The sequence below is a fragment of the Corvus kubaryi genome, unplaced genomic scaffold (assembly GCF_017639235.1).
Source record: "Corvus kubaryi isolate FWS band 111438036 unplaced genomic scaffold, C.kubaryi_AGA036_p1.0 138, whole genome shotgun sequence".
Classification (NCBI taxonomy): domain Eukaryota; kingdom Metazoa; phylum Chordata; class Aves; order Passeriformes; family Corvidae; genus Corvus; species Corvus kubaryi.
This window is the reverse complement of record NW_024580672.1, coordinates 20,378,475-20,405,442: the sequence shown is the minus strand read 5'-3', so window position 1 is coordinate 20,405,442 and position 26,968 is coordinate 20,378,475. Positions and strand designations below refer to the sequence as shown.

Below are 26,968 nucleotides of genomic sequence, written 5' to 3'. Positions count from 1 at the left end.
CTGCAGCCATGGCAGAGCATCTGACAGGCAGTTTGCTGAATCCTGAGGTCTTTTCCATGCAGTTCAGTGTAGCAGGTGAACAGGGCATGGCTGGGAGTGGTGCTTGTGGTAAGACCAGTTGTGGGATGGGGAATGGGACCTCCCTGCAGAGCAGGGCTGTTTGTCCCCCATGAGCATCTCTAGGGCTGTGCTTGTGCCTTGTAAGGAGCATATTTGTTCCCCAGCATTATCTTTTAAGCCCATGGATGAGAGTTGGATCATTTGACTTAATTTTTTTCCAAGCCCAACACTCCATGGCTGTGATACTGTCCAGAAAGCAGCTCTGAGAGAAACCTCTTCCTACCTCTGCCACTGCAAAGATCACACGAGGCTTCTGCTTGGTCTGTGTTTTGAACCATGTAAAAAGCCGGGTTTGCTAAAATTTGGGGGTCTCTGTGCACTAGAGCTTCTCGTGGGCATTTCATACAGCTCAGGAGATTGTGTCAATCCCAGTGGCCCTGGCTCGAGTCTAAACTTAACCTTGACATCATGATGAAGATAGTTCCTTTATCTGACTGTAAATGAGGAAATACATTTCTTAAAGTAATTAATGGTCCCTGAAGAGTATCTTTTTATTAGCCTGTGTGTGTGAAAGCATCCAGTCTATAAATACACAGCGGTTTCCTCCTCAGCATCAATAGGGTCCATCCCAGCTCTGCAGTTTGTGTCCCATGGCACTTGTTTGCATGGAAAGGATGTGACAGGGCAGGACCATGCGTCAGGAGCACTGTGAGGCAGGATGGGGAGCCAGGGATCACATTTCACTGGAAAGTTTCCTTTTTTACTGCAGTTTCTCCATGGGGATGGCTCCAAAACCCAACCAAGCAGTGGTTAAAATAGCTGATACCTGCACGTGCACCTCGGCCCCGACATTGGGGGATGGTGGTGGTAGTGGCTGCCAGCTTGCCAGCAGTTTGCTGTGTTGCCTGTCATTAGGGCTGTGTTAATTGCAGGGGATGCAGAGGAGCAGGGAGAGGGGAGGTGTGATGCTGTGTGCTGCATCCCGGCCGGCTGGGGCAGGGAGCTTCTGCCTGGACTTGCTGCTGCTCCTGCCCGGGTGTGTACCTGAGTCTGCTGCTGCAGCATTAACCATCACCTTAGGGAAGGGTAATTATTCCTGAAGAAATCATACCTGGCCAACAAAGAACTGTACTTAGCTGCTTTCAGGCTGCTCTGAACCCTTGTGTGATCTTCGTGCCCAGAGTGGCCCCAGTGTCCTCCCAGCACACAGAGTCTGTCACTGCAGCAAGCACTCCGCTCTCTGTGTAGTGGTCAGGGACAGCTTAGACTGTGACAGACAGAAATCACAGAATCACAGAATGGTGTGGTTTGGAATGCACCTTAAAGACCATCTCATTCCACCCTCTGCCGTGGACACCTTCCACTATCCCAGGTTGCTCCCAGCCCTGTCCAGCCTGGCCTTGGGCACTGCCAGGGATCCAGGGGCAGCCACAGCTGCTCTGGGCACCCTGTGCCAGGGCCTCAGCACCCTCCCAGGGAACAATTCCTTCCCAATATCCCATCTAACCCTGCTCACAAATTATGTGTCATTTTGACACTCTGAAATGTTTACTTTTCTGTTTGACAGTTTTCATTTGGTCACTGGCTTGCCCAGAGGTTTATGATGAAGGTACCAGTAAACTGTAAATTATGAGTCCACCGATATCCCACAGAAAGCTGGAGACTGTGTCAGGCACCCATGGGAACAGTAAATCTTTGGAAAATGTATTGATTCCCAATCTTGGCTTTGCACTCTGGATGAACTTTGTCCTCATAAAATAATAGAAGGTGATTTTTCTTTACCAGCCAGCTGGCCTTTAAATGAGCTACTCTTAACACCACTGCAAGCTCTAATCCGAGTAAACACGGAGAGGATGATTTAGGAGCTGGGAAGAGCAGCCATATCAGTTTGGAGTAAGGGTTAATACTTTGTGGAATATTCCTGTCTATTGTCCTTAAATATCACAATTGGCTTTGACTGGATGGTATAAGATCAGTGTTTTACGCTCTTTGGATTGTGCAAATGGTGGGTTTGGTTGTTTGCATCAACTGCACAGCAGCAAAATAGCGAAACGGGATTAGGGGAGTGATTTGGGGAAAACGCTGATTTCAGTAATCAGATTTGAGTTGCAATCTGTCTGCTTTACAAGGGAATAAGTCTGTTGGGGAGGATGCCAGGAGGTGAGGCAGGGCTCATGGTCAGGGCTGGGCAGTGCTCTATGAGCCTGGCTTGCAGTTTGTGTTTGAAGAGCCTCCTTGTTGTCCAGCCTTAGCTTTTCTTACCTAAGCAATAGGTAAGGATCAGGAGGCATGGTGTGGCCCTTAGGATTTCAGGGCAAGGAGCTGTCTCTCCTTCCTTGCAGCCAAATCTTTGCCTTGGTTTTTTTTTCCCTAAAGGGCTCTGCATAGATTGGGAATCATGGAGTAACTGGGGTGGGAGAGGGGCATCCAGGGGATTTCACAGCCGTAATGATGCTGGAGAGGCTTTTTCTGCTGGACATCTGCTCCCAGCTGGTCTGGGGGCAAGGGCTTCTGTGAGATCAACCCTGGAGCTTTAATGAGCTCTTCTTTCAATGTCTTGGTATCTTCAACATAGGGGATGTGAGTCCCCTGTTCAAATGGAGAATTCAGAGGAAACTTCATAAATTTGACTGAAATACTTGTGTCCCTGTGGATCACCTTGTGTACCTTGTGTGCTTCTGACAGCGCCCGTGAGCGCCCCATCCTGTGAAACCCCTCTGTGCTGATGAGGAGCAGAGGGGCACCGACAGTGTTTAAGATCCTAAAACAAACACTCCCCTCAAGCCACCACCATCAGGGTGTTTTTTGGGCGGTGCTTGCCCCTTGCCCAGTGCATCCACCCTCTGGGCAAGTCCCCTAAAGCTGTTCCTCTCTCTCTCTCTGTGCAGGGAATTTTCCACACCCCGAGGCTGTCCCTGCACATCCCCCGAGGAGCCGGCAGGGCCCAGCCTCTCCTGGGGGAACATGGACTGAAAGAGGAGCTTTCCCAGCCCCCAGCTGCCAGCACCCTTTGCCTGGACCCTGATGGACTCCGAGGCAGGACTGCATTACCATGGTGATGATCTTAACCAAAACTCGGGAGAACAAAGGTGCTGACTCTGTAACATGCAGGACTGAGCTGGTAAGCTTTGTGAAATCTCTGTTCAAAACTGTTTTACTGCCAAGAACTTTGCTGTAGATTTGTAATAAGGGTTTTCTTTCCTGCAGGGATGGATCTTTAGATGGTTTGCAGCACTGATTTCTACCAAGCTGCACTAATATCCAAGGAGCAGGTGATTTGTAAATGATTGGAGTGCTGTGGCTTTTGCATACGTGGATTTCAGTAAGCACCCAATGGGATAAACAGTACAAAAAACCCAAATCAGTGCTGTGAATAACACAGGTGAGAAGTTGCTTCACTGACAGCGAAGAGATGCTCATCATTAATAGGAGGATGAGCAAGTGGGAAGCAGAATTAAGTGGGAGATGCTGAAGGGCAGTGCTGTGGTAGTTAAATTGGCTGTGAGCCTGGAGAGGTGCAAATCCACCATGCTGAATGAGCAGGCAACAACAAAACAAGTGAGGGGCAGCAAACAGACTAAAGGGTGCTGTGAGGGGTGAGTGTACCTGTGGTAGGGGCAAATAAGGGATAACATTGTCTGGAGGCAGGGTCAGAGCAAATGAGGAACAGGTGCAGGGTGATGGAGAGCCATCAGAGCAAGGCTGGCTGTGGACATTTTCCCTCTATCCTCCTGGAGAGATGGGCATGGTCTGAGAAGAAACTTGACCGAGAGGCAGGGTGCACTGAGAGTCTCAGATAAGGGCATGCAGGAGCACAGCAGGAAGCATCTGGCAGGATGAGCTGTAGATGGGCATTCTGAGCATAAAAGAAATACAAACGTCTGAGTTTGCTGAGGATGGCAAACTGTCCAGCTGGGCTCCCCAGGCAGAGAGCACAGCGTGCTGGGGTAAAGGCAGGCTGCCCTGGCAGTGAACAGCAGGGGAGAAGGTGAGCAAGCCAGAAGCAGTGGAAAATCCTGCCTTAAAAGGGTGAAATTTGGGAAGGATATTGATACATTAAAAGAGTATCATTGCTGCAGTGTTGGCTCCTGCTGGGAAGGCGGCATCTCCTGTGGCTGCTGCTCGGGGTGGGAAGGGGAGAACCTGAACATTCAGCACCAGCTGTGCCCTGGGAAGTGTGTGGGACAGGTGAAGGGGAACTGGCTGCAGAGAGGCAGATGAGAGTAATTTCTTCTACTCCTAAGAGAAGGGCTGGGTGCTTAGGCTGTGTGATGGCAGGTGGCAGAGATGCAGAGCTGTAACAAAGCTTTGCCCTCGCGTGTTTGCCGAGTGCTTCCCGCAGCTCTGGGGCTGGGTCACAAGTGCAGGGATAGTCCTGGGTACACAAGGTGAATTGCTGGGTTGCCTGGACTGTTAAATTGGGACACACAATCACAAGAAGGCTGATGCACTAAAGAAAGCAAGAGTTTTTCTGGTGACTTCATGGGAAAGTGAAGAAAGCGAAACCCAAAGGAAATAAATGTCTGAGCACTGGGGCAGTATCACCTGCCAACAGCCAATGGGCTCGTTCAGTTCAGCTCCCAGTTTGGTATAAAGACAAAATTCTTACAAAATGGTAATTATACTCAATATGGGACATATGTCAGATTTCTCTCCCTCCTGCATTTGCAGACAGTGTCTGGTCTCTAGGGCTGGCACACAGATGTGCACTGGCACAGCCCCTGCCTTCTCTGGGGCTTGTCCCACTTCCATCTTTGCCCCACTTCGGCTGCTCCTTGGAGACAGCTGCCTGTCCTCTGTGCCTCCTGATTAATTCTGCTGATGCATCATAAGGTGGGGCTTGACAGATGGAGATATCCCTACTCTGCCTAGAAAAGTGGCACACGCTCCAAAGGTGACTGACCCTTATTTACCTTCTCCACATCTACACCCCAGAGTTCTTTTAAGCCTCCCTATCCCTCTATATTCAGTATTTCCAGCATTCTGTGTATGAAGTGGGATCCTTTATTGGATTGCTCAGGTGCCATCATTTGGTTGTTTGTTATTATTATTATTATTATTCTCATTATGCACTGGTGATGCTGGCACAGAGAAGCTGTGGGTGCCCCATCCCTGGAAGTGTCCAAGGCCAGGTTGGATGGGGCTTGCAACAACCTGGGATAGTGGAAGGTGTCCCTGCCCAGGTGGAACTGGATGGCTTTAAGGTCCTTTCCAACCCAAACCATTCTGAGATTCCATAGCTAATGTGAGCAGGCACATATAAAACATGGCTCAGGAGGGAAGGTGTGAGTGCAGTGGCCTAACGCCAGATAAAACACAATTATGGCAATGCAGATGAACGTGGACGCCGTGCTGGTGCTTCCCTCAGATGATATAAAGCCTCAGTCAGATGGGATGGTGTTGCCAGGATAGACACTTCAGAAGCCAGAATATGGATATTTTTAGGGATAATAAAGGAACAATTCGTATGAACGTGTGTTTTTGCAGGCATGGCTGAAATGGCATGCAGCTGTGGACAACATATTGATTTATTATATGTGAACCCATCCATGCTCATTTTTAGAAGTCTGATGGTGTCTCTTATGCTGTCAAGAGGAAAATTCTTGGGAAAAAAAGAATGTAAAAAGCAACCAGGATTATTTTGTACCCATACAGTGGCATTTCCCCCTATTTTTAGTGCAAATCAGCACAGTCTGAGCGCAGACTCCCCAGAAGTGCTGAGGTGAGGATGCCTTTGCCATAGAAACACATTATATGCTTAAAAAAGCTAAATAGCTGCTTTGTACCTAGATGGGAAGGCCTTAATGGCTTGGATGAGGTTCAGGATACCACTTTTGCTGCTTTCTTGCTCAATCCAGGATTACCACTTAATTGGAGCTCCCATTTTAGTTTCTCCAGAGTTTTGGGTCCTGGGGGATGGGGACCTTGCTGCAGCTCTTCCCTGAGGTAAGGACTGGTTGCAGGACCCTTGATCTGCAAGCTCAGGCCTTGACAAGGACTCTGCACAGCATTTAGTTAGAGGTGATTTCATTGAGGAAAGGTGACTGGGTGTGTTCCCTGGTCCCTGCCAGAACGGGGCCATGGAAGGCTCTCCTTTGCCCAGGCTGGAGGCAGGGTGGTGTCTGGTGCCCAGGTCGAGTCTGCAGGAAGTGAATAGTTTTTCTGGTTGTTTGCAGCACACTCCAAAGATGAGTCAAGGACCTACCCTCTTCTCTTGTGGCGTGATGGGTAAGTAATAGAAACTTCTCTCCGTGTTTCCTCCACCTCCGCTCCCGCTTCCTCGTGGCAATGGGTGGGAAGATGTCCTGACTTCTGGATGTCTCCAAAACCACTCCCCTGAAGATTCTGGGGTCGGCCCCCACAGCAGGGATGGAGCGACACCCACCCCACCACACCTGTGCCACTCTCCTCCCCAGAGGTGGTTGTTGTGCCCTGTTGCCATTGCTGAGTGACTTGCTTATCTCCTTTCCCCTCCCCTTTGATACATCTGCTTATTTTTAGAGTTACTCTTACAGCTGAGATTATAAACATTGGGGGTCCGGCGCTGTGTTTGAGTATCCAGCCCATGACTGTGGTTCTTGACTGTTTGCATGATGCAAGCAATAAACAACAGCATTATCACTAAGATGTTCTACCACCTGGCACAAAGTGGTTGGACAGACCTCAAACAATAAGGAAAACGTCTAATTTTTGCCGTTGACAGTAACCATGATATAAGATGTTTGAAACCTTTTATGTCAGAGCTTGCTATCAATTTTTATGCTGAACAGCCACCAAAATGGATGGAGGATTGGGGCCTTGGCCAATGATCCCAAAAAGCTGATAGTGCCAGAGGATGTGCTGCTGTGTTGTGCTCTTTGGCGTTCGTAGCGGGAAGCCACTCACTGGATGAGGCCTCAAAACCCAATTAAAATTGTAGGTCAAGTTTGAGCCAAGCTCCTTGCTGTGAAAGCCAATCCTGCACAGACAAAGAGGCTGCCCCTTTTCTTCATGGACATAACTCTCATTAGCGTTAATGAGAGCTGGGCACATGCTCTGACAGGAGATGTCTCCCAAGCTCTCTGATAGCTCCAGTCATTGGGAGCGTGGGGAGATGCAGAGCATTTGTGGGTTTTTTCAGATGAAAATCACAAGCTTCAAAGTCAAGAAGGGATAGAGACAGCCTGTTCCCTCTCTCCTGCCTTTCAAACATGAGTGAGGAACAAAGAACCCAAATCAGATGGTTTTGTCTTGCACTGTGGCACTGGCAGGCTCTTCAGCAGATATGCAGAGTCTCTGCCTAATTGAGAAGCAGCTTGTCTTTAAGAGCTTTTACAAAGCCTTCTGCATTTTTGTAACGCTGCTCTGCTGGTCTTCATGGCTGCCAAATTATCCTCCTTCTGAGGGAACTGAATGTCACCTCCTTGACCTTGGCTTGCCCTGTCATGGTCTCTGTCATGCCCAGTCAAGAGGAGCCCATCCTTCCCTTGTGTGGAGGGCATTGCTTGGCTTGGGTTTCATTTTAGGCATCTTCCCTGAGCGTTCTTCTTGATGTCCCTAAATGTGGGCCATGATCACAGACTAATCCAGTACCAAAACTTGCTTGACTTTTTAAATAAGTTACTATTGAAATGCAAAACTGGGGGAATATTTCCTGTCACAGGGCCAAGGCCCTGTTGGTGGAAAGCACTGAGATAAATAAACACAAAGAAATTTGGACTGGTAGCACAGACAACGTGAGGCAAGGACTCACAGTCCTGTGCATGCTGGAGGTCTGGAGGGAAGTTGCCTGATTTTTCTGGGGTTTTAGACAAAAGAGGATCTTAGAAAAGAATCTTTCTGGTGCCTTTGGGGCGAGGGCAGCTTTGGGCAGGAAAGCAGCTTGTTTCTGAACCCCATGGCCATGGGGCAGCAGGGGAGAGGGAAGCCCAGCCTCTGCCAGGGAGAGCATCAGCCACACCCTGGAGCTTTCCTCACAAGGTACTAAACACTGCAAGAATCTGAAAATGGATTATAGATTGTAACCAAACTCAGTATACTGAGTAAACATTATCAAAGACTTGATATATTGGATGATGCATGGTTAGGTCCAATTCTCAAGGTGACCTAAATAATCTTTTGGTTTTTAGATTTGTAAGAAATATTTCTGCCAGTGAAATGATAATATTGCTAAAAAGGTTGGGTTTTATCTTTATATAGCCCTCTGCCTGGAGGAAGATTAAAGGTGAAATGCCTAGAACTATAAATTCAACAACTTCTGCTTTCCCTTCTCCTTGATGGGTCCTTGAAACACCCAGGAGTGAAAGAATTGTCCTGTTGATGTATAGCTTGGGGTTTTTTTCCTCCTTTTTTTCCCTTTTCCTTCCTCAGCAGTCTCCATGGCAGGTCCCCAGTGAAAATACCAGTGACTGTACTAGAAAAAGTGGCATCTTAGAAAGTTGGTTCATTAGAGTGGTGAGGGTCTGGCACAGGTTGCCCACAGCAGATGTGGCTGCCCCATCCCTGGAAATGTTCAAGATCAGGTTGGATGGGGCTTGGAGCAACCTGGGATAGTGCAAGGTGTCCCTGCCCATGTCTTTTCCTATCCACCCAAAGCCAGAAAAATTCCAATACAGGAAGTCAAAAGTAACAGCATCCCAGAATGGTTTGGATTGGAAGGGACATTAAAGCCCATCTCATTCCACCTCCTGCCATGGCAGGGACACCTTCCACTATCCCAGGTTGCTCCAAGCCCTGTCCAACCTGACCTAGTAAGAGAAGCTCAGTAGGTGTGTGCTGACAGCTGTGACCTCCTGTTTTCTGTGTAAGCAAGAAATTATCTCTGAGGGAAGCTGCAGGCAGGGTTTTATTGAGGCTGTGACAAGGTGCTTGCGCATGCAGGATCCCAGTCCCAGCCCTGACTGTAAAAGGGAGGAGGAGGAGGATGGCTTTGAGCCCATCAGGGACACATCCTGCACTCATCCTCTGGGAAGAGCTCTTTCCAAAGCTCATCATTTCCATTTTCCCTTGGAGGGCTCTCTCAGAGTTTGTCTTCCTAGAGCGCTGCAGCAGAGCAGGGTGAGGGATGGAGCACGCAGGTCAGCTTGTCTGTCCTTTGGCACTCTCACGTCACTCCTCCACCATGTTTGGCAACACCATCATTCCGAGCGTGCCGGGGCACGGTTGCAGCCTCGGGCTCACTGTTGCACAGCTCTTTCTTGGAAGTGGCTTTTCACCATCCGTGGGTGACAGAGGAAAGCCAAGAAACCAGGAGAAAATTCCTCGTGGAATCATCAAGGTTGGAAAGGACCTCCAAGATCATCAAATCCAACCTTGAGCCCCTTCATGGGGGTGATGGCCCTTGACTGCATCCTGAAAGCACCTGCCAGGCTTGCATGCCTCCTCTTTCTAAACCAGGGTTTTCTGGAATTTCGGGGTTGTTTTTGGAAAGGCCGTCAGTGTAGAGCACCTTGGTGCACATTCGAACACAGTCACCCTGCAACGAGAAAAAGCTGCGTGGGGAATTCTGGTGAGGTGCAGCTGGAGCAGGGACACCCCTCCAGAGGATCCCGTTGAGGAGCTGGGTACGTTTCACTGTCGAGGTCGGGCATTTCCCTCCCCCATGCAGGCTGTTGGCACGAGGAGCCCACAGGTGTGTTTAATCTCCCGAGTAGATTTTGGGGCTGTTGTTTTCATTTCCCATTGAAGCACAGATCTGCCCATCGTATTTTCATCTTATTTCTGCACTAGGAAAGCTCCCTGGCACTGCCATCAGCTAATTACAACCATTAAATGCGTTCCACACTTAAAAATTATCTCCTGAACATAAATAGGGGGCAGTGGAAAATGCAGGCTGCCTTTTCCCCTGTGCACAGGGACTGTGAGACCAAAATTCAACTTGAACAACACGGAAAAAAATGGGAATTGGATGTGCACCTGTGCGCAGACAAATGTTTGGGTTAGGTTCCAAACAGAATTTATCTGCCAAAAAGGATAAGAAAAATTGATTGAAACCCCTAATTGCTTTACAAGTTGCCATAATAAATTATGTATTAATGTAAATTATTTCATGGGAAAAGAACATAGAGGAAACTTGAGCAGAAGGATCATGCATTATGTATAAAAAGGAACTGTAAAAATATTATAGCAGCACATTTGTGTCACTGTAGTTAAAGTTGTGTCAGCGTTTTGGTTTTACACCCTTCTCTGTGGTTATGAGTGGTCATTAAAATTTACTCTGTGTCACCAGAGGAGCACAGCAGTCATTTAAAAAGCCCGGGGCCATCGCAGAGCTGCAGAGTGCCTGACTTGTCCATGCGCTGCTCCCACAAATCCTGGAGCTCAGCGTTTGGAAACCTGGCTGTGATGCTCTGAGGGTGGATCCTGTTCTCCATGGGGCAGTGCAAAGCTCTCAAGGATGGAGGACAACACCCATCTCCCCAGTTTTGGGATGTGGTTCCAGCCCATGAGCACCACGAGGGTTCATTTGATGTGGCGAAAGTTTTTTGAGAGAACAGCTGGGTTTTGTTAAGGTGTCAGTGCTTCTTTTGCAGTTTTAAGTCAAAATCCAGAAGTAAGATGCTATTTCATCCAGGGACCCATACAGCCAAGAAGGACCTGTTTAAGCAGGGCAAGAGCCCCTCAGGCTGCACTTACACCGTGCTCTGGTTGTCTTTTTGTTTTCCAATAGGCAAAGGAGAGTTTTACAGCAGGCAGACCAAGGGGTTCTCGTGGTGGGTTTTATCCTGGAACAAATTGCTGCCTCAGGGTGAACCAGGCTGAGGTTTGTAATTTAAGAAAATGAATACATGTTTAACTGCAGCAGAATTAATGGCTCCAGTGCAATTATTGTTATCAACGTGCACAGGATGGGAATCTTAGCCTTCAAAAATTGAGCAGAAAACCAGCAGCTTTTCCTCAATAAGGCTTTCTAGAATTCTTTAATTATACCCTCGGCTCTTAGACTACCTTATTTTCAATTTGTTTCAGGGCAACCTGCCTTCTATTTGCACTGAAAACTCATTTTCTGGGCTACCTGGTATTTTGGGACTGGTCAGTGATGGCTGGGGGCCTGGAGGGGCCAGGTTGTGCCAGCTCACGTTGTGCAAGGGGAAAAGCAAGTAATTGCAAGCTGGGGCCGGGGACAGTGGTGCTTTTGCCATTTTCTTTGCCAGGTTTGGAAGATTTATAGCTGTTTGTGCTGAAGCAGGGGTGAAAGAGGAAGGTGTCCTGTATCCTCCTCACCAAGGCCTTTTGTACAGTCTCCGGCCAGAGGATTGTGGCAGCTTGCCATGAAAAATCAGCTTCTATTTCTGTTTCTTTTGTCTGCTGACCTGACCCAAGAAATCTCTCTGCTGGCAACGTAGTGCAGAGGAAAAATAATAAAGATCTAAACATAGATGGAGTTGTCTAGCACAGATTTCTCACTTTCCATTGTGTTTATTAAAATGAGGAGAGCAACAGTTGAAATGCCGTGCGGTTAGTGTGGGCAGAGCCAGGCTGCTTGTGGCTGGAGCTGTTGTGGCAGCAGCTGAAGGCAGGGAGAAATTGGAAAATAGGCCAAGGGTGGTGCAAGGGGCCCCAAATCTGACCTCCCGACTTGAAACCTTAGTCGGAAGCGTTCTGCACTGTTGCATCTTCCCTACCAGGCTGGTACCTGCAGCTGCGGGCTGGGCACGGCTTTTAATTCATCCTTCAGATGTCTGACTGGAAATACCCAAAAAAGCCCCCCAAAATATTGCATGGTTTAGATACAATCATGTGAAACTTGGCAGCGACGGTTCTCCAGCACGGCCAGGCTCTGTTTGCAGCAGCCAACGACAAAAACAGGCACTGGTGAGAGGCTGTTGGCTGATGACTTTTTTCCACTGCAGCAGCCGGTGGGGTTGTCCTGCCATGGTTTTCCTGTTGAGTGTTGAAGGTGTATCTGTGGAGAGCCCTGTCCTTTTCAGGGCAGCCCAGCCTGGAGGGTGCCTTGCTTCCTTCTTTTGTTGTCAGGGGGATGTGTGCAGGAGTGAGATCATCCTCCTTAATCCTCTCTTCAGACCTGGCTATCGGTGGGAAGCTGGGGAAGGGTCTGGAGCACAAGTCTGATGAGAACAGCTGAGGGAGCTGGGGGGACTCAGCCTGGAGAAAAGGAGGCTCAGGGGGCACCTTCTCATTCTCCACAGCTCCCTGACAGGAGGGTGCAGCCAGGTGGGGGTCTCCTTCCAGGTAAAAAAGTAATAAAACAAGAGGAAACTGCCTCAAGTTGCACCAATGGAGGTTTGGATTGGACTTCAGGGAAGATTTCTTCATGGAAAGGTTTGTCCAGCCCTGGCACAGCTGCCCAGGGCAGGGGTGGAGTCCCCATCCTCGGAGGGATTTAAAAGCCCTGTGGATGCAGCCCTTGAGGACATGGGTTAGTGGTGGCCCTGGCAGTGCTGGGTTAATGGTTGGACTTGATGATCCTAGAGGGCTTTTCCAGCCTCAACGATTCTATGTTTTTTAAACTCAGCTGTAAATTCAGGCAATTATCAGTTGTGGAGCCCAGGACAAACCGCATACATCTGAGACATGATTTAGCACAGAAATAACAAATAGCCACAACATTTTATACTGCTGAATTCCCCTTAGCTAGTGCAACCTGGAATATTCAGAGGCATGTTTTTATCTTCTTCTAGCAGTTTTGCTCCTGCTGGGACTGTCACTTTGTCTCTCTCTCCATCTACACCACGCAACCCGCTCTGCTGGCAGTTCGGGAAACCATATTCCAAGAGTTAATTAATTTGTACTGGAAAACGTCCCATATGCTACTCTTTTTGTTTATGGACGTAGAAAGCGAGTCGCAGAATTAATTAACGCTAATGCCTGTGCGTGTTGTTTTGTTGCTTATTTTTTTTTTTTTTCCTTCTTTCTGAACCAGAAAATGACAGATGGAGAGATCTCAGCAGGAAATGTCCACTTCAGCTCGAGCAGCCGGGCGCCAGCATCTGGGACTGCCTGTCGGACAAGGGCGAGGAGGGCCCGCGCTGGCCCAGGGACACGGCCGGCACCTGCTCCGTCACCAACCTGATCAAGGACCTGAGCCTCAGCGACGCCCACGGCAACCCCTCCGCCCCTCCCAGCAAGCGCCAGTGCCGCTCGCTGTCCTTCTCGGATGAGATGTCGGGCTGCGGGACCTCGTGGAGACCGCTGGGCTCCAAGGTGTGGACGCCGGTGGAGAAGCGGCGCTGCTACAGCGGCGGCAGCGTCCAGCGCTACTCCAACGGCGTGGCCACCATGCAGCGGAGCTCCAGCTTCAGCCTGCCCGCCCGCTCCAACCCGCTCTGCGGCGAGCAGCCCGCCCTGCCCGGCCGCCCGGGGGGCCAGCCCAGGAAATCGGCTGCCGGAGGGCACGGCGGAGACAGGGTGGACATGCAGAGGTCCCTGTCCTGCTCGCACGACCGCTTCTCGGAGTCCGGCGCGCCCTCGGCCAGCAGCACGCCCGCCTCCACGCCCGAGCTGGGCCGCCGCGCCGCCGGCCTCTCCCGCAGCCGCTCCCAGCCCTGCGTCCTCAACGACAAAAAGGTCGGCGTCAAGCGGCGGAGGCCGGAGGAGGTCCAGGAGCAGCGGCCCTCGCTGGACCTCGCCAAGATGACCCAGGTGAGGTGTCCCTGCGAGGGGCTCCGGTGTTCTGTGCTTTGCTCAAGAGCCTTCGGCGTCCTCCGGGGTGGGTCTGTGGCACGAGGGGTAATGTGGGTGTTACGGGGAGACACGTCCTTCTGTCCGGACAGAATCACCCGTTCCCTCCCAGATGGATTTCTTTAGCAAATTCATGCATTTCTCTTCCACACTGATTTTTGCATGCCGAGTCCACCGTGTTGTCATTTCCTTCTGCCATGGGTTTTGAGCAGGAATATGTTAAACCCCACATTTTTGAGTTCAGGGAAGATGAGCCCTGGGCCTGCCATGGTGAGATGAAGGCAGCACCCCAAGGCACCCAGCCCTGGCTCCATCAGGTGCTGAATTCTTACTGCTACGGGCTTTGCTTGCTCTTAGGCTCTGTAATTTTCCACTCTGGAGATGTTATCACGTTTCATTTTCGTTGCAAAGACAGAGCACAACCTCCCTCTTCGATCTGCTGCACAGAGCCAGATAACAGATCTGAAGCACAAATCAGCAAGGATTTTGCTCCTTGGTCCTCTCCCTGCTGGACCAAGTGACTGGACATTAGCAAGAGACAGAGCAAGAGGCTGCATTGAAGGACGTTTCCCTTCCACACTCACGAGATTTCCTGCAGTTCTATGATTTGACATTTCCCACATCAATAATTTACAGTCACAAAGTCAGTGACACCATCAGCTGAGTGTGGGATGGAGATAATGAGGGGTGTGAAGGCCCCAGGGCTCTCGCTGTGGGAGCAGGGGAAGCCTGGCCACCTCCCAGGATGGGCTGTCACCTTCTGCTGGCCTTAGAATTTCCCCCATAGTTTCAGTTCCATGTGGTTGCCTGCTGTGCTTCATCCCAGAGTCACCCGTGTTGGGAGTGTTTACCCTAAAGGTTTTGTGGCCTGTCTGGTGCAAGGCATCTCCTTGTTGTCTGCAGGGAAACTGCTGGGAGAAATTCACCAGGTGGGGATGGAGAAACAGCTGGGAAACACCCAGTGGGTGAGATCCAACACTGTGTGTGCATTTTCTCCTTACAAGAACATGATATTTTATGGTGTTCTGTGCTTGGCAGTGCAGAGGGTGTTTGAAGGAGTGCAGTGGTACTGGAGGAAGAGATCATCTTTTCCTCCCCCAGAAGAGCTTAGAGGATAAAAAGGGTGAAGGAGTCACATATTTGGTGAGATCAGGCGAAAAACATTAGGATTGCTCTTGTCTTTTCATAAATCACAGCAACAACATTTATTATGCCAAGCTTATTTTATTAGATAATAAGCTGGATGGACAGTCAAAACCACGTACATGTGTTGTTATATTTTACTAGCCACAGGGTGGAATAGCACAACTGCTGCCTCTCATTCTCTCTGTACAAGCAGACAAGCATCATTTCACTTCCCTGGAAGTGTTCAAGGCCTGGTTGGATGGGGCTTGGAACAATCCAGTCCCGTGGAAGGTGTTCCTGTCCATGGCAGGGGGTGGAATGAGATGGGCTTTAGGGATCCTTTCAGTCCAGACCATTCTGTGCTTCTCTGGTGTGATGGACAGGGAAGGAGGACAGTGTCCAGGTTCTGGCTGGACAGACCTTTGTTGCCCTCTGGGGATGTTGTGAGGCAGCTTCTCCATTGCATCAGTCCAAGGGCGAAAGTTTGTTGGCTGGGAAAAAAAGGGCTTGGCCACGGAGATCCTGAGGGTCAGCAGGAGCTTCCCTTTCCCTCCAGTGGATGCTGAGTCCAGCAATTATGTTTATAATTTGGATGGCCATGGCTTTGACATGGGTGGGTGATCCAAGGATGACAAAAGATCTAATCACTTGGATGTCCAAAAGCAGCTCAGTCCATGTTCCTGGAAAACCCTCATCTTGAGGAATAGTTGTGTTTTCTCTGGCTGCTGTCCTCCGCATCAAAACATCTTCCAAAGTGAGAAAGCAATGCCTGAACACTCACGTTGCTCAGTGTTGGGGTGGCTCATCCTCTGGGAGAAGCGATACCGCAAGGAAAGGGTCTGGAAGCTGCACACTGTGTGGCACAAGCTCTGTGGGAATGGGGAAGGGGTTGCCTGGTGCAGCGTCTCTCCTAATGCCAGGGGGCACCCCCTCTCGCAGCCCCTCCTGTCCCTCTGGTCCAGGCTGGGTGGCCGGAGCCGCTGCCGAACGCCCGGTGGTTGCTACAACCAACAACGGCATCACTAAGGAGCTCCCCAGTGGGATCCTGGCCAAGCAGGTCCCATGGATATTCTCAGTTTCCAGGCAGGAAACCCAGCCGGGCTCAGGTGCCCATGGCAATGGGTGACCCCTCAAGGCAAGGATGTGCTGCTGGGTGTGGGGTAGCAGGGCTGGAGCAGAGTGGGGAGAAAGCAAATCCGTGCAGGGGCCAGGGTTTCAGAGCTGAGGGGTTATGGAAAGCAGCGCTGGCAGGCGGCTCTCGGCGTGGGAGGACTGGCACAGAGGGACGAGCAGGATGAGGCAAGTCACGGGGAGCATTCTTGCCTTTGGTGGGGCACGGTCAGAGCCCTCCCTGGGATGGGAATGCCGGGAAAACCAACGAATTCCTCGTGGGGAATAAGTGTGCTTGAGAAAACCCTGCAGAGTTGGGTGATTTCAGAGGAAGAGCTGAAATAATGGCAAGTGTCTGTGTGAGTGCATGTGTGCTCAAGTCTGGGTTTATATGGGATAGAAACACCTTGTGTGCAATGGGCAAAGCAAAGGACACCCAAGGTGTCCAGACTGGGCTTTCCAGTTATCCACAAAGGATTTGCTTTTCAGATGGGGAAGCTGAGGCATGGGGCATTCCCTGAGTCCCTGGGTGCTTATGTCAAGGTGGGAACTGAGCTTTGAGGTGCTGGGTGCTGGGTCAGCCTCTGGCTCTGGCAGCAGATCAGTTAATTTTTCACTTGTGCTGGTAACCATATGTGTTTACGGGCCTGAAATCCGGTACCATAATCAAAATAAAAATAATTTGACCTGAAAGAAATGTTTTCTTCATACCAGGAGGGATATTTAGGCCAGGCAGGAGGGGAGGGAGCCTCTCCTGGAAGCAATTACATGGCCACATAACTGGGCTAATTAAGCTAAGTTAAGCTGGGAGGGAAAATACTTAGGAAAATATTGCCTTTAATTCCTCAAAATCCTCGTTGTGTCTCTTCTGTCTGCAATTCCCATAGCCCAGAGAGGGGAGGTGAGCCCATATCCCTCCCTCTATTATTTACTCATAAACCAGACAGGCTTCAACTTCGGGCAGAAACCAAACCATCCACGTGGTTGTCATTGAAATAGCGACAATTTTTAAAAGCCACAGGCACCATGACAATCCTTCTGCTCCTTTTAAATGCCCATGAACTCTTTGCCTGGTGCCTCTTTGCCTTCGAACAGTGGGGGCCTCAGTCAGGTGAGTGAGTGACAATGAGGTGTCATTTAATTATCCCAAATCCTGGAGGCAGGTGAGGTGGGAAGAAGCTGGTTTCTATTCTTCACCCCAGTCAGGAGGAATTTGGGTACCTGGCCTGGCATCTCTGACCTCCTTAACACAAGGACATGAACCATCCTCTCCTTTCAGGGTAGGGTTTGGGCTTGCTTTCCAGCCTCAGCTTTTATTCCTCCTTTCCATGTGAAGCACAAGCCCAAGGAGGACAACACCACTCCTCCATGATCCCAGCAGTTGTTCAGAGTGTTAATGAATCTCACAGCTTGCCCTCCTTCCTAGGCACAGTGCTCTTGGCCTCACAGCCCCAGGGACTGTGTCTGTACTGGTAGGCCATGATCAGAAATGGCTGGGATCAAATTTTTCCATGAATTGGGAGGTTTTTCAAAGAGCTGGTCTTTCTTTTTCTGATGTGGGTACATCTAAAATAAATGGGAGATGAGAAGTGTCACAAAGGTGACAGGAGGTGGCTGATTTTGGCAGGGATGAGTGGATTTACCCTTTGCAAGGCACTCGGAGAAGCATCTGGGTGAAATAGGTGAGAAAATGGATTTTCTAAAATAAAAGCACACTCTGCCGGGGATGCTGTGTGATGGAGGGACACGCACTGGGTTTTCCTCTCCCATGATCTGGTGCAGTTCTTCTCCAGAGGAACTTGCCCTGGCCCACCTCCACGTCCGCTGCTTTCTGACATCCTGGTGTGAACATTTCCTGGGATCTGGGGTGTTGTGTGCCTGAGTGCCTCGTGGCAGCACAAACATTGGCTTTGGTGGCTTGGCTGAGTCATCGACGGGAAGCCGAGCCATGGGCCAGCCCTGATGTTGGTGTGTGCAGATTGCCTTCCTTCCCACAAGCTCTGGGCAGCTGCAGGGGACACATGACACGTCCCTCACACTGACGACTGCCACCCTGAGTGGGAATTTGCAATGATGCCCGGCTGTGGCCATGCAAGCCCTCGCTATCTCTTCCCCATTTTGCTTCCTGCTGTCTAAAATTTTGATGTGGTGGTCACTGAGAGATTTCAATTTGTGTTAAGACGGTTCCAAACACAGCCATCCTTTTTACAGATGTGGTTTTTAAATGGATAATTTATTTATATATATATGTGTGTATGTATATATATATATATATAAAAATATGTATAGAAATAAATGTTTAAGGCCAGATTGGATATCGCTTGGAGCAGCCTGATCTAGTGCAAGGTGTCCCTGCCCAAGTCAGAGGTGGGAACATGATGGCCTTTGAAGTTCCTTCCAACTCAAACAATTCTATTTTTCTAATTTTATATATATATATTTATATATATATGTATTTGTTCAACCCAGCCATGTTCCCTGCAGCGCAAACCCCGAACAGGAGTAGCCCTGGCTGGAAATGGAGGGTGGTGCTGTAGTGTTTGAAAATGCAACTTTCCATGAAAAGAAAGGCACAAATATCTCAGTGGCATATAAGGCATTGCACTGCTGACAGGAATTGTCAGACATGATGAGAGATATTGGTTCCTCCCAGCTGTGGGATCTGTGCACTGGTAGCCAATGAAGGCGTGGAGGTGGCACTCCTGCCCCATTTCTGATGTCTCTACAAGGTTTTGGCTTCTCTGTGAGCCTTCAGAGCAGTTGAAGTTTGAAGAACTACATCTCTCCTAAAAATCCTGTATTCCTGGTCTTTTCCTCCTCTCTAATACCCATTTAATTTTCTACAGAGGTTGTACTCATGAGCACTGAGGGTTCCCAGGCAGCTGGCAAAGTGCTTCTCCTCCGTGAAGCTCTGTATTGTGTAATGTCTTGCAGTATATGGGACAGAGAGTAGCTACTGTAGAATAAATAAGGCAATCAAAATACAATATTCCCTTGCATCTCCATGGCTTATGGAGAGCATCCCGTGGCTATGAGTTCACAGATGGCTTCTTCCCTGTGAGGGATGGGTGTATGAGAGGGTGCTGTCAGCAGTGGACACCAGCTGAGGAGGTGGTGAGGGTGAAGCCCTGGGTGTTCCTGATGAGGGTGAGTTATAGAGAGGACTTTGTGCCTGAGGGATGCCTGGTGTGGGAAGGGTCTGGGCACAAGGGGACCATTGACGTTGCTCCCTGGCTGCCTGGACAGACAGAGCCTTTCACGGGGTGACTTCACTGCCCTGCGAGGAGCACGTGCCTTCAGAGGATGGAGTCATCTGCACCAGGAATCACAGGAGCATCCCCCTGAAATGAGCATGTGTGGTTCTTGTGGTTTTCAGGGTTAAAATCGGCTTCAGCCTGGGCTGGAGATCCTGAGGGTCTCCAGACTCAATGAAGTGTGTGATGCTCACCATGGCTGGGAGCCTGGCTGGTCCCCCTGCCTTGTTTTCCCTTCAAAACTTTGGAATAATGGCAGTTTCCATGAGGATCCGTGCACAAAAGAGTCTGTACACTCCCAGAGCTGAAGTAAACAGCCCACCAGTTTGAAATGTTTCAGGCTGGTCTTGGCACTGAATGGGAAGAAGTTCCAAACTACATGGTGGGAGAAGGGACCTCTCCTCTCTGAGCACCCAAGTCTTTCCTTGAGTGGTAAAATTCTCTAATTTTCACATAAGAAGATTTTCTGTTTGAGTTTTGGCACCTTTCAGGCTTGCTGGAGAGGGCAGGAGGGGTGGCAGTGATCTCAGTTGGCGTCAGCACCCACTCGAGCCGGTGACAAATATTTCCAAACGCAATGATAGGCGAAAAACTGGAGGTTTTAAATTCCATACGTATCCCAGGAAATAGTTTGCTATTGATGTAACTTCTGAGAGAGATTCCAGCTTCCAAGCCCCAGTGTTTTTTAAATAAACAGGAATGAGAGTCTGCAAAGGTCAGTTTGTGGCTTGGTGGGAAAAAGCCTTTGGTTCAGGATCAAAAGAAACTGGCTGGTTTGAAGGTGGGAGGGGCGCCTTCCACTATCCCAGGCTGCTCCAAGCCCCAATGTCCAACCTGGCCTTGGGCACTTCCAGGGATGGAGCAGTCACAGCTTCTCTGGGCATCCTGTGCCAGGGCCTCCCCACCCTTACAGGGAAGAATTTCTTCCCAAAATCCCATCTAACTCTGCCCTATAGGAGCATAAAGGCATTCCTTCTTATCTTGTCACTCCCTTGTCCAAAGTCCATCTCCAGCTCTAGTGCAGCACCTTCATGCACAGGAAGGGGCTCTGATGTCTCTCCCAGTTCCATCCCATTCCATCCCCTGCTCCTGGCTGTATCTCCTGCTCTTGCCTCCATCCCCTGCTCCCAGCTCCATCCCACCACGAGGCCCAGGGATGCAGGGCTGAGTGTTGCACCCGTTGTTCACACTCACATGGGAGGACAGGGCTGGGAACACAAACAAAGCTTGGCAGTGTCTGTCCCAAACATGGACAAAATCCAATTGTATCCCAAGGATGCACATCTGATTCACCACGTGCTGATTAACCCTCCTGTCCCCAGGCTTGTGTGCTGTGTGACTCCAAAAAACAGCTTGTAGAAAGCACAGAGATTCATCCTTGAAGGAGTCAGCATGCTCAAAAGTGGCATTTTGGCTCAAAAAAAGCCAAAAGGGATTTTTCATGGTTTACAAAAACCCCCCCAGAACTCTAGGAGCTACTGGGTCAGTTAGGAGCTACTGGGAGTTACCTGGAACCACTTGCCTTGCAAAACTCTCCCAAAGTGTTTCAGGAGGCAGAGCATTTCAGGAAATGGTGCTAAATAAATAATAAATAAATAAATACTTAGATAAGGGCACTTCTATTTTCCTTTCCAGAGAAAGGATGCTCAGGATTAGCCCGAGGTCGAGGCTGTGACAGATAAGTGAGGTGTATTTCAAGTCTGCATTGGATTTGCAGGATGTCTTTGTAGGTGGGGGCAGTGGGTGCAGGTGCCACAAACCGTGGATTTTCAGTCACCCACAATATGATTTTATCCCTTTACTGGCTGGTGTTCTCTTTGCAGTGCTGCTGAAACAGTGACTTGAAGTTTGGTTTTAATTTAGGCCTTGAAGTGAGAACCACAGTGGCAGAACAGAAATATTACTTCTATGCTGAAAATTATGAAGTATGAAAATGGAATAGGGCTGAGAAAAAAGAATAATTCCGTATTAGTGATGTTTCATCCTAACTTGGGACAAGTCAGATCACTGAATTTCCCCAAAGATGAGCCACTCCAAATCCCGATGTTTTGCCAGCTCTGGGGACAAGTCAGGTTCGGGCTCACCCTTTTCTACTGAAATCCATGGCATTGCAAAAGCATCACTGGGAGAGCAGCCCTGTCCCCTGCCACTGTCCCCACCAGGCTCCTGGCAGTGCTGAGTGTGTCAGCATGAGGGGCTGCAGTGCTCCAGGGATGCCCTGCCACATCCCAAGAGGATGCAGAGGAGAAGGCAGAGGTGAAAGGCTGGGAAGGGCAGCCTGTAAATAAATAAATACACAGTGATCACTTATGACCTGTCTGAGCAAATGGATTTCTCCAGCTCTCAGCAAAGGGTTCGGTGTCTGTTAGGGAAAATATTTGTTCTGGGCAGGAAATGAGGGTTTCCTCCAATTATCATTATGAATAGGAAGGGGCTGGGAGGCTGTGCTGGGACTGAGTCCCCACGTGTGGGATGCTGTGCTTGGGTGGGACAATTGAGCCACAGAGTGTTCACTGCTCTGATTCCATGCATTGCTGTATTTCTCCGTGATTTCTGGAATTTGTCTCTCCAGCATCTCCCTGGGGCTCTGTAGCACCAGAGGGATTGCCACTGGTGGGTCATACAGCAGCTTTTTCTTTTGCACTTACGGAATCTCCCTGAACATCCTCACTGTCACTGAGGCAGTCACACATCTCCAAAGACAAGAGCAGAACTGTGAGTAAACCCAAATGATCTCCACAGGCTCCAAAGGCAGCATCAATACTAATGACTTAAAGCCTCCTTCTTGCTTTTTATTTTTTGTTTTGTTTGTTTAATGCTGTGGTGTGAAGTGACTTGGGAGGATAATAGATATTTCTGAGCCTGCTCGTGAAAGCTGTTTTTCACACCAAACAGAATGAAAGCAAAATTATCTGCTAAAGCTTTGAATGCACCAAGTAAGCACTGGTGCTTATTGAAAAATGAGGATTGGGGCTGAGTAAATGTTGTTCTTTAGCGAATGAGAAGGGAAGAGCTGGGAAGGCAGACCCTGAAAGCCAAGGCAGGAATGTGGTACCCACTGGGAGCAGGGCAGGGAGCCATCCCCTGTTCTGGGGATGCTGCTGCAGGCACGTTCTGCAGCACCTTGGCCTGGTGGAGGCTGTGGGGCTGCCTGTGAACTGCTCAATGCCTCCATAGATAAAATTTTAAAGGAAAGAGAGTAGCAGATGAGTTTGAGCTCCCTGACAACACTGCATCTAACCCAGCTCTGCTCTGCACCAGGCACACAGGCTCTGTTTGCTTTTCACACCCCCCATCACTGCCTCCTGTGTTTTCCTTCCTCAGGTATTCCAGCATTTCTTTCCCAACACTTCATCGCTCAGAGGCTTCTTCTGTGGGAGATGCTGGTGAGGCCTGTTTGGGGCATCACTGAGCCTGTAATGTGCTTGTGCCAGTGCTGTAGCCTGGACCTGTTGGCAAAGCTGCTGAGATGCTCCTTGGTTATAAAGAGGAGAATTGGTTGTTGGAGCCTCAGGGTTGAGCCGTGCCTGCTGCAGCTCTCTCCTCATGTCCCTTCCATTCCCACTCACCAGGAAACCGTCCTGGGGATGGAGTTGGAGGAGATCGGGGGTGCCTTAAAGGCAATGCAGAGCTTTGAACCCAAGTGATGTGTGTGTGTGTGTGTGTGTGCATGGCCCAAATCACACCAGCTGCCATAATGAAGTTCTGCAGAGCTTAAAAACCAAATCAAACCCATTTTTCAATCTCATTTTCCAGTCTCAAGCACCTGGCCCTCCTCAGCAGCACGGGCGAGCACTTTCCCTGGCACAAATGCCAGGCAGGATTTACTGTGATGCAAATAACCAAAGCATTTCTTTATAATGATACAAAGATAACAGCTCAGGCCGAAGGTGTTTTACAGGAGATGTTTGCCTTGGAGAGTGATTTAAACCTGAGCCAGGCAGAGAATCCCCCAGTGGAGGTGACTTTGCTGGCTTGGAGGGCTGGCAGAGGCTCATCATTCCCGCATGGAGCAGCACCGCTCGCTGCCTGCTTCCCCCTTCCCTTCTGGCACCAGGTTATTTTCAGCTTTCTGAAGCAACTGTAGCCCAGTGTGCTAACAGGAGGTGATGACAGCTTGGGAGGTAGGGCTGGGGCTGCTGACAGCTTGTAGCGTTACACCTTTCCCGGGATAACTGTGGCAATCACCTGGCAGGGTGGAAAGAAAATAAAAGGTGTGTGAGCAAAAGCCGTGATCACCTCAGGGATCACAGTCCTGCTAATATTTGTTCTGGTAGACCCACTGTGTCTGCAGGGACGTGTTTTGGGGAAGAGCTCACAGCTGGGTGTTTTACCACGGGAAGAGTCAGACAGAGGAATGTTGCTGAGGGATTTCTCCAGCTTGCTGTCGGGGCTCTGCAGCCTCCAGTCCCGTCCCTGATGGGGACACGTGCCTAAGGGGCGGGAAAACCTGAGGAAAAGGATGGATGTGAGGGGTGAGTTGATTTCTGCAGCCTTCTCTGATTGTAGCCTTGGTCCCTGCACAGTGTGGAGCATCACGAGACTCGGTGGGAAAGAGAAGTAGCCTGAGCTTGGTCACCAGCACGCAAGAAGGGCTTTTCTCTGGAGCAACCCTGCAGCTTATTCCAAGTGTCCAAGCATTTCTTATTTATATTTTTAGATGATTTTTCAGGTGCTTGCATTAGCAACTCCTCATTTTCTCCCTGGGGGCTTGCCCAGCATGCTGGATTAAGGCAGCTTTGGGAAGGGTTGGGGGAAGAAAAACCAGCACCTCAGATGGTCAGAAATGGGTCTCTGTGGTCAGTAAAGGTGTTTTGGGTGTAAGGTGTGTTACAGATGCTCATGGGTGAAGTCAGGATGGCCAGAAACACCTCCCAAAAGCCATCTGTGTTGGATTCCCACAGTTTCCCTGAGACCAACAGGATTTGAGGTGCCTGATATTCCTTTTTTTCTGGCACTGGAGGCCAAGGTTGTGGAGAGGCTCAGAGGGGCCCAGGGCTGCCTGGCCATGGGGAACAAGCGCCGCATTGTGCCACCAGCCCTGCTCTTTTCTGACATCAGCGGAGGACTTGACTGCCCGGTTTGGCCAGCTCAGCACCTCAGCACGTGCTAAATTCACCCAATAAATAAAAAGTGAGCAAAGGACTCCAAAGGGTTGAAAACAGACGCTGCATTGACGGTGGTGGCTGATCCACGGCTGTTCCACAGCCAGCCCATGGAATGCTGGCTTGGTGATCGCCGTCCTGGGGGCACTTTCCCGACCCCAGCCGCCGGGAAGGTGAGCTGTGGGATTTTGGGGCAGCCAGTGCCTGTGAAAACTTGCTTTCTGAGCTGTCAAACCTGCCTCAGAGGTAGTGCCTCTGCCCAGCACCCTCCACACGTGGCCTTCCTCCACCAGCAGCTGCCGCAGTGCCGGCAGCACCGGGACCATTGGAAGGGGTTTTCTGTCTTCTTGCATTCTCTGGAATGACTCAAGGCTTGGGTTGCAGCGTGTGTGGATTTGAGCAGGGAGAAGGAGGCTGTTGGCTTGGTTGTCTTGCCAAAGTCCCATAAAATGCAAAATTTCCCTGAAAGTCAAGTAACTTCATGGCTGTTCCCTGAGACATGTCCAAGCTTGGAAACACCTTTCTTTTGGATGGGAAGAATGTGCTGTGGACCTGTTGAATTACTCTCCACGCTGCATCTTCCTTCATTCACCACCACAGGGATCACTCATCTCCTCTGAAGCACTGCAGAGCATCTCCCATCCTCTCAGGGTGCTCTGTCCCACCTGCAGCAGCCCAGCATGTCCACACCTGGGTACCAGACCCTGGGAAGTGCCTGATCCAGGAGATGAGCTCGATTAAGAAGGAGAAAAATTAACATTCCCAGAAGTGCCAGAGTTTTGTTTGTAGAAGGGATTTGCACTTCTGAGAGGGCTGTTGACTTTCAGGAGACCTAGGCTTTTCAAGTGCCTAAATCACTGTTGGAAATATGCTTGCAAATTTTGTGAAGTGCTTAGGAAATATTTCTGCTATGTCCTCGGGCCTTCTCCAGTGGTAATTATGAGTTGTCCATTAACCACAGCGTGCAGCTCTCTGCTTGAAGCTGCTGCATGCTCAGCACCCAGAAGACAGAGGCATGGCTGGGATCTAAAAAATACAACCATCATGATGTGAGGACTGGGTGCAGTTGTGTAATTAGGGAACAAATGCCCTTTTTTTCACACGGGCTTGGGGCTTGTGGGTTTTTGAAGGTTTCAGAGACTGAAGGCCATGTGTAATGTAGCTTCCCCCAGCTTGGGCAGTGGCCAACTCCTCTTGGGGCAGCAGGAACTTCTCTGTTTAGATAGAGCAGCCTCTGCAATGACTTTTTTTACTGTGTGCATGGGGTAGTGCAGCACCCAAAGCCTCTGGGCAATGGTCCATGGGTCCAACTCAGCACAAGGCCCTTTGATTTGTTAAGAACTGATTGGGGCATGATGCAGAACCCCTGCACCTCCCTTAGGGGCCGTGTAAATGGGTGATTTTCCTTCATTTACAGCCTGGAGTAAGTTATTTTGGTGGAGTTGCTCCCAGCTTACCTGGATTTGAAAGGAAAAAGCCTCAAGCAAATGTTCCTAATTCCTAGGGAATGCCAGTGGGGATGTTTTGGAGCAAGGTTGTGTCTCAGGCTGTGTGTTTGGTCCTGAATTGCACCAGCCAGAGCAGATACAGGCAGCAGCACTGTCCCTCTGTGTCACCAATGCTCTGTTGGGTACTGAAGCTCTCCTGGCTCCCTCAGCTGTTCCTGGTGCTCCAGATCCTTCCCCAGCTCTGTTCCCTTGTCTGGACATTCTCCAGCCCCTCAATGTCTTTCTTGTCATGAGGGACCCAAAACTGACCAGTAACAGGTGAACATCTCCAGCTAGCGAGGGGGCTGCCTTCCTCCCAGGTGTTTGTTGAGTTCCCATTCAGGCCCATCCCATGGGATGTGTCCAAGCCAAGTGTGTGAGAAGTGAACACACCATCACACGCTGGCTTGATGAGAGACTCCACAAGCTGCTGAGATCCTCCTCAGTCTCCTCCTGCTCAGAGCACACACTCTGCCACTGGGATGGCCTCGTTATTTCCATTGGCACTCAGGAATGAGGGTTAGTCTGCTCTTTTAAAAACCAGCCTGGGCAAAAGGCATTGCCTGGCAGGTGAGCACGCTGGTGGCCAGAACATCCCCAGGAGGTTCTGCGTGCTCTGCTCCGGGGGTTTGGAATGCCTGCGTGCTCCTTGTCATTCTCAGAGCTTGAAACTGTTCAGAAGACGTGACAGCACATAAACTAAATCAAGTTTCTGGCCAAGGTAACCAGGCGTGGAGACTATGGGAACAGAGAACTGTGCTTGCATGGTCTTTAGTGAGGGGAACAGCCCTGATCCATCACAGAGGAGGGTTTAGTAGGACACAAGCTCCAGCTACTTAAAGGAAGGGCTGAAGTTTCTCTTGGAGAAACTTGTCTCTTTCCAACAAATGGAAATGTTGTTGGAAATGTTCATTCATTTTCGGTGAGCTCTGTACTGCCCTGCGTAACTGGGTGATGCAGGGGGTGAAGATGGTGAAGGGACCGATCCAGAGTAGGCTGGGGATGGTTTTGGTGCTGTTGCCTGTTGCAGGGGCAGGAGAGGCACGGAACCTGCCGTGGATGGAGAGGTGGGGCTTTGCAGCATCTGCCCATCTCCTGGGGACCTGCTGGCTGTGAGCTGAGTGTTCCTGCTGCTCTGCTTGCTTTCTGTTGGGCTGGGGGAGCTGGGTTGGGAAGACGCTCAGCTCATCTGGCGTAACTTCCATCT

General features: G+C 49.9%; 1 protein-coding gene across 5 annotated transcripts in view; it reads left to right on the top strand.

Annotated features, from left to right (window-relative positions):
- FAM53B (family with sequence similarity 53 member B) overlaps positions 1-26,968 on the top strand; it is a 44,729-nt gene that overhangs the window by 13,892 nt on the left and 3,869 nt on the right. For 3 of the 5 annotated variants that reach the window (XM_042019545.1, XM_042019544.1, XM_042019543.1), the window contains 3 exons: positions 2,949-3,181; positions 6,237-6,288; positions 12,923-13,641. In XM_042019545.1, the coding sequence (XP_041875479.1) occupies positions 3,113-3,181; positions 6,237-6,288; positions 12,923-13,641 (840 nt within the window). In that variant the 5' untranslated portion in view covers positions 2,949-3,112. Of the gene's footprint in view, positions 1-2,948; positions 3,182-3,250; positions 3,443-6,236; positions 6,289-12,922; positions 13,642-26,968 lie in introns of all 5 variants that reach the window. The other 2 variants (XM_042019547.1, XM_042019548.1) reach the window with 2 other exon arrangements.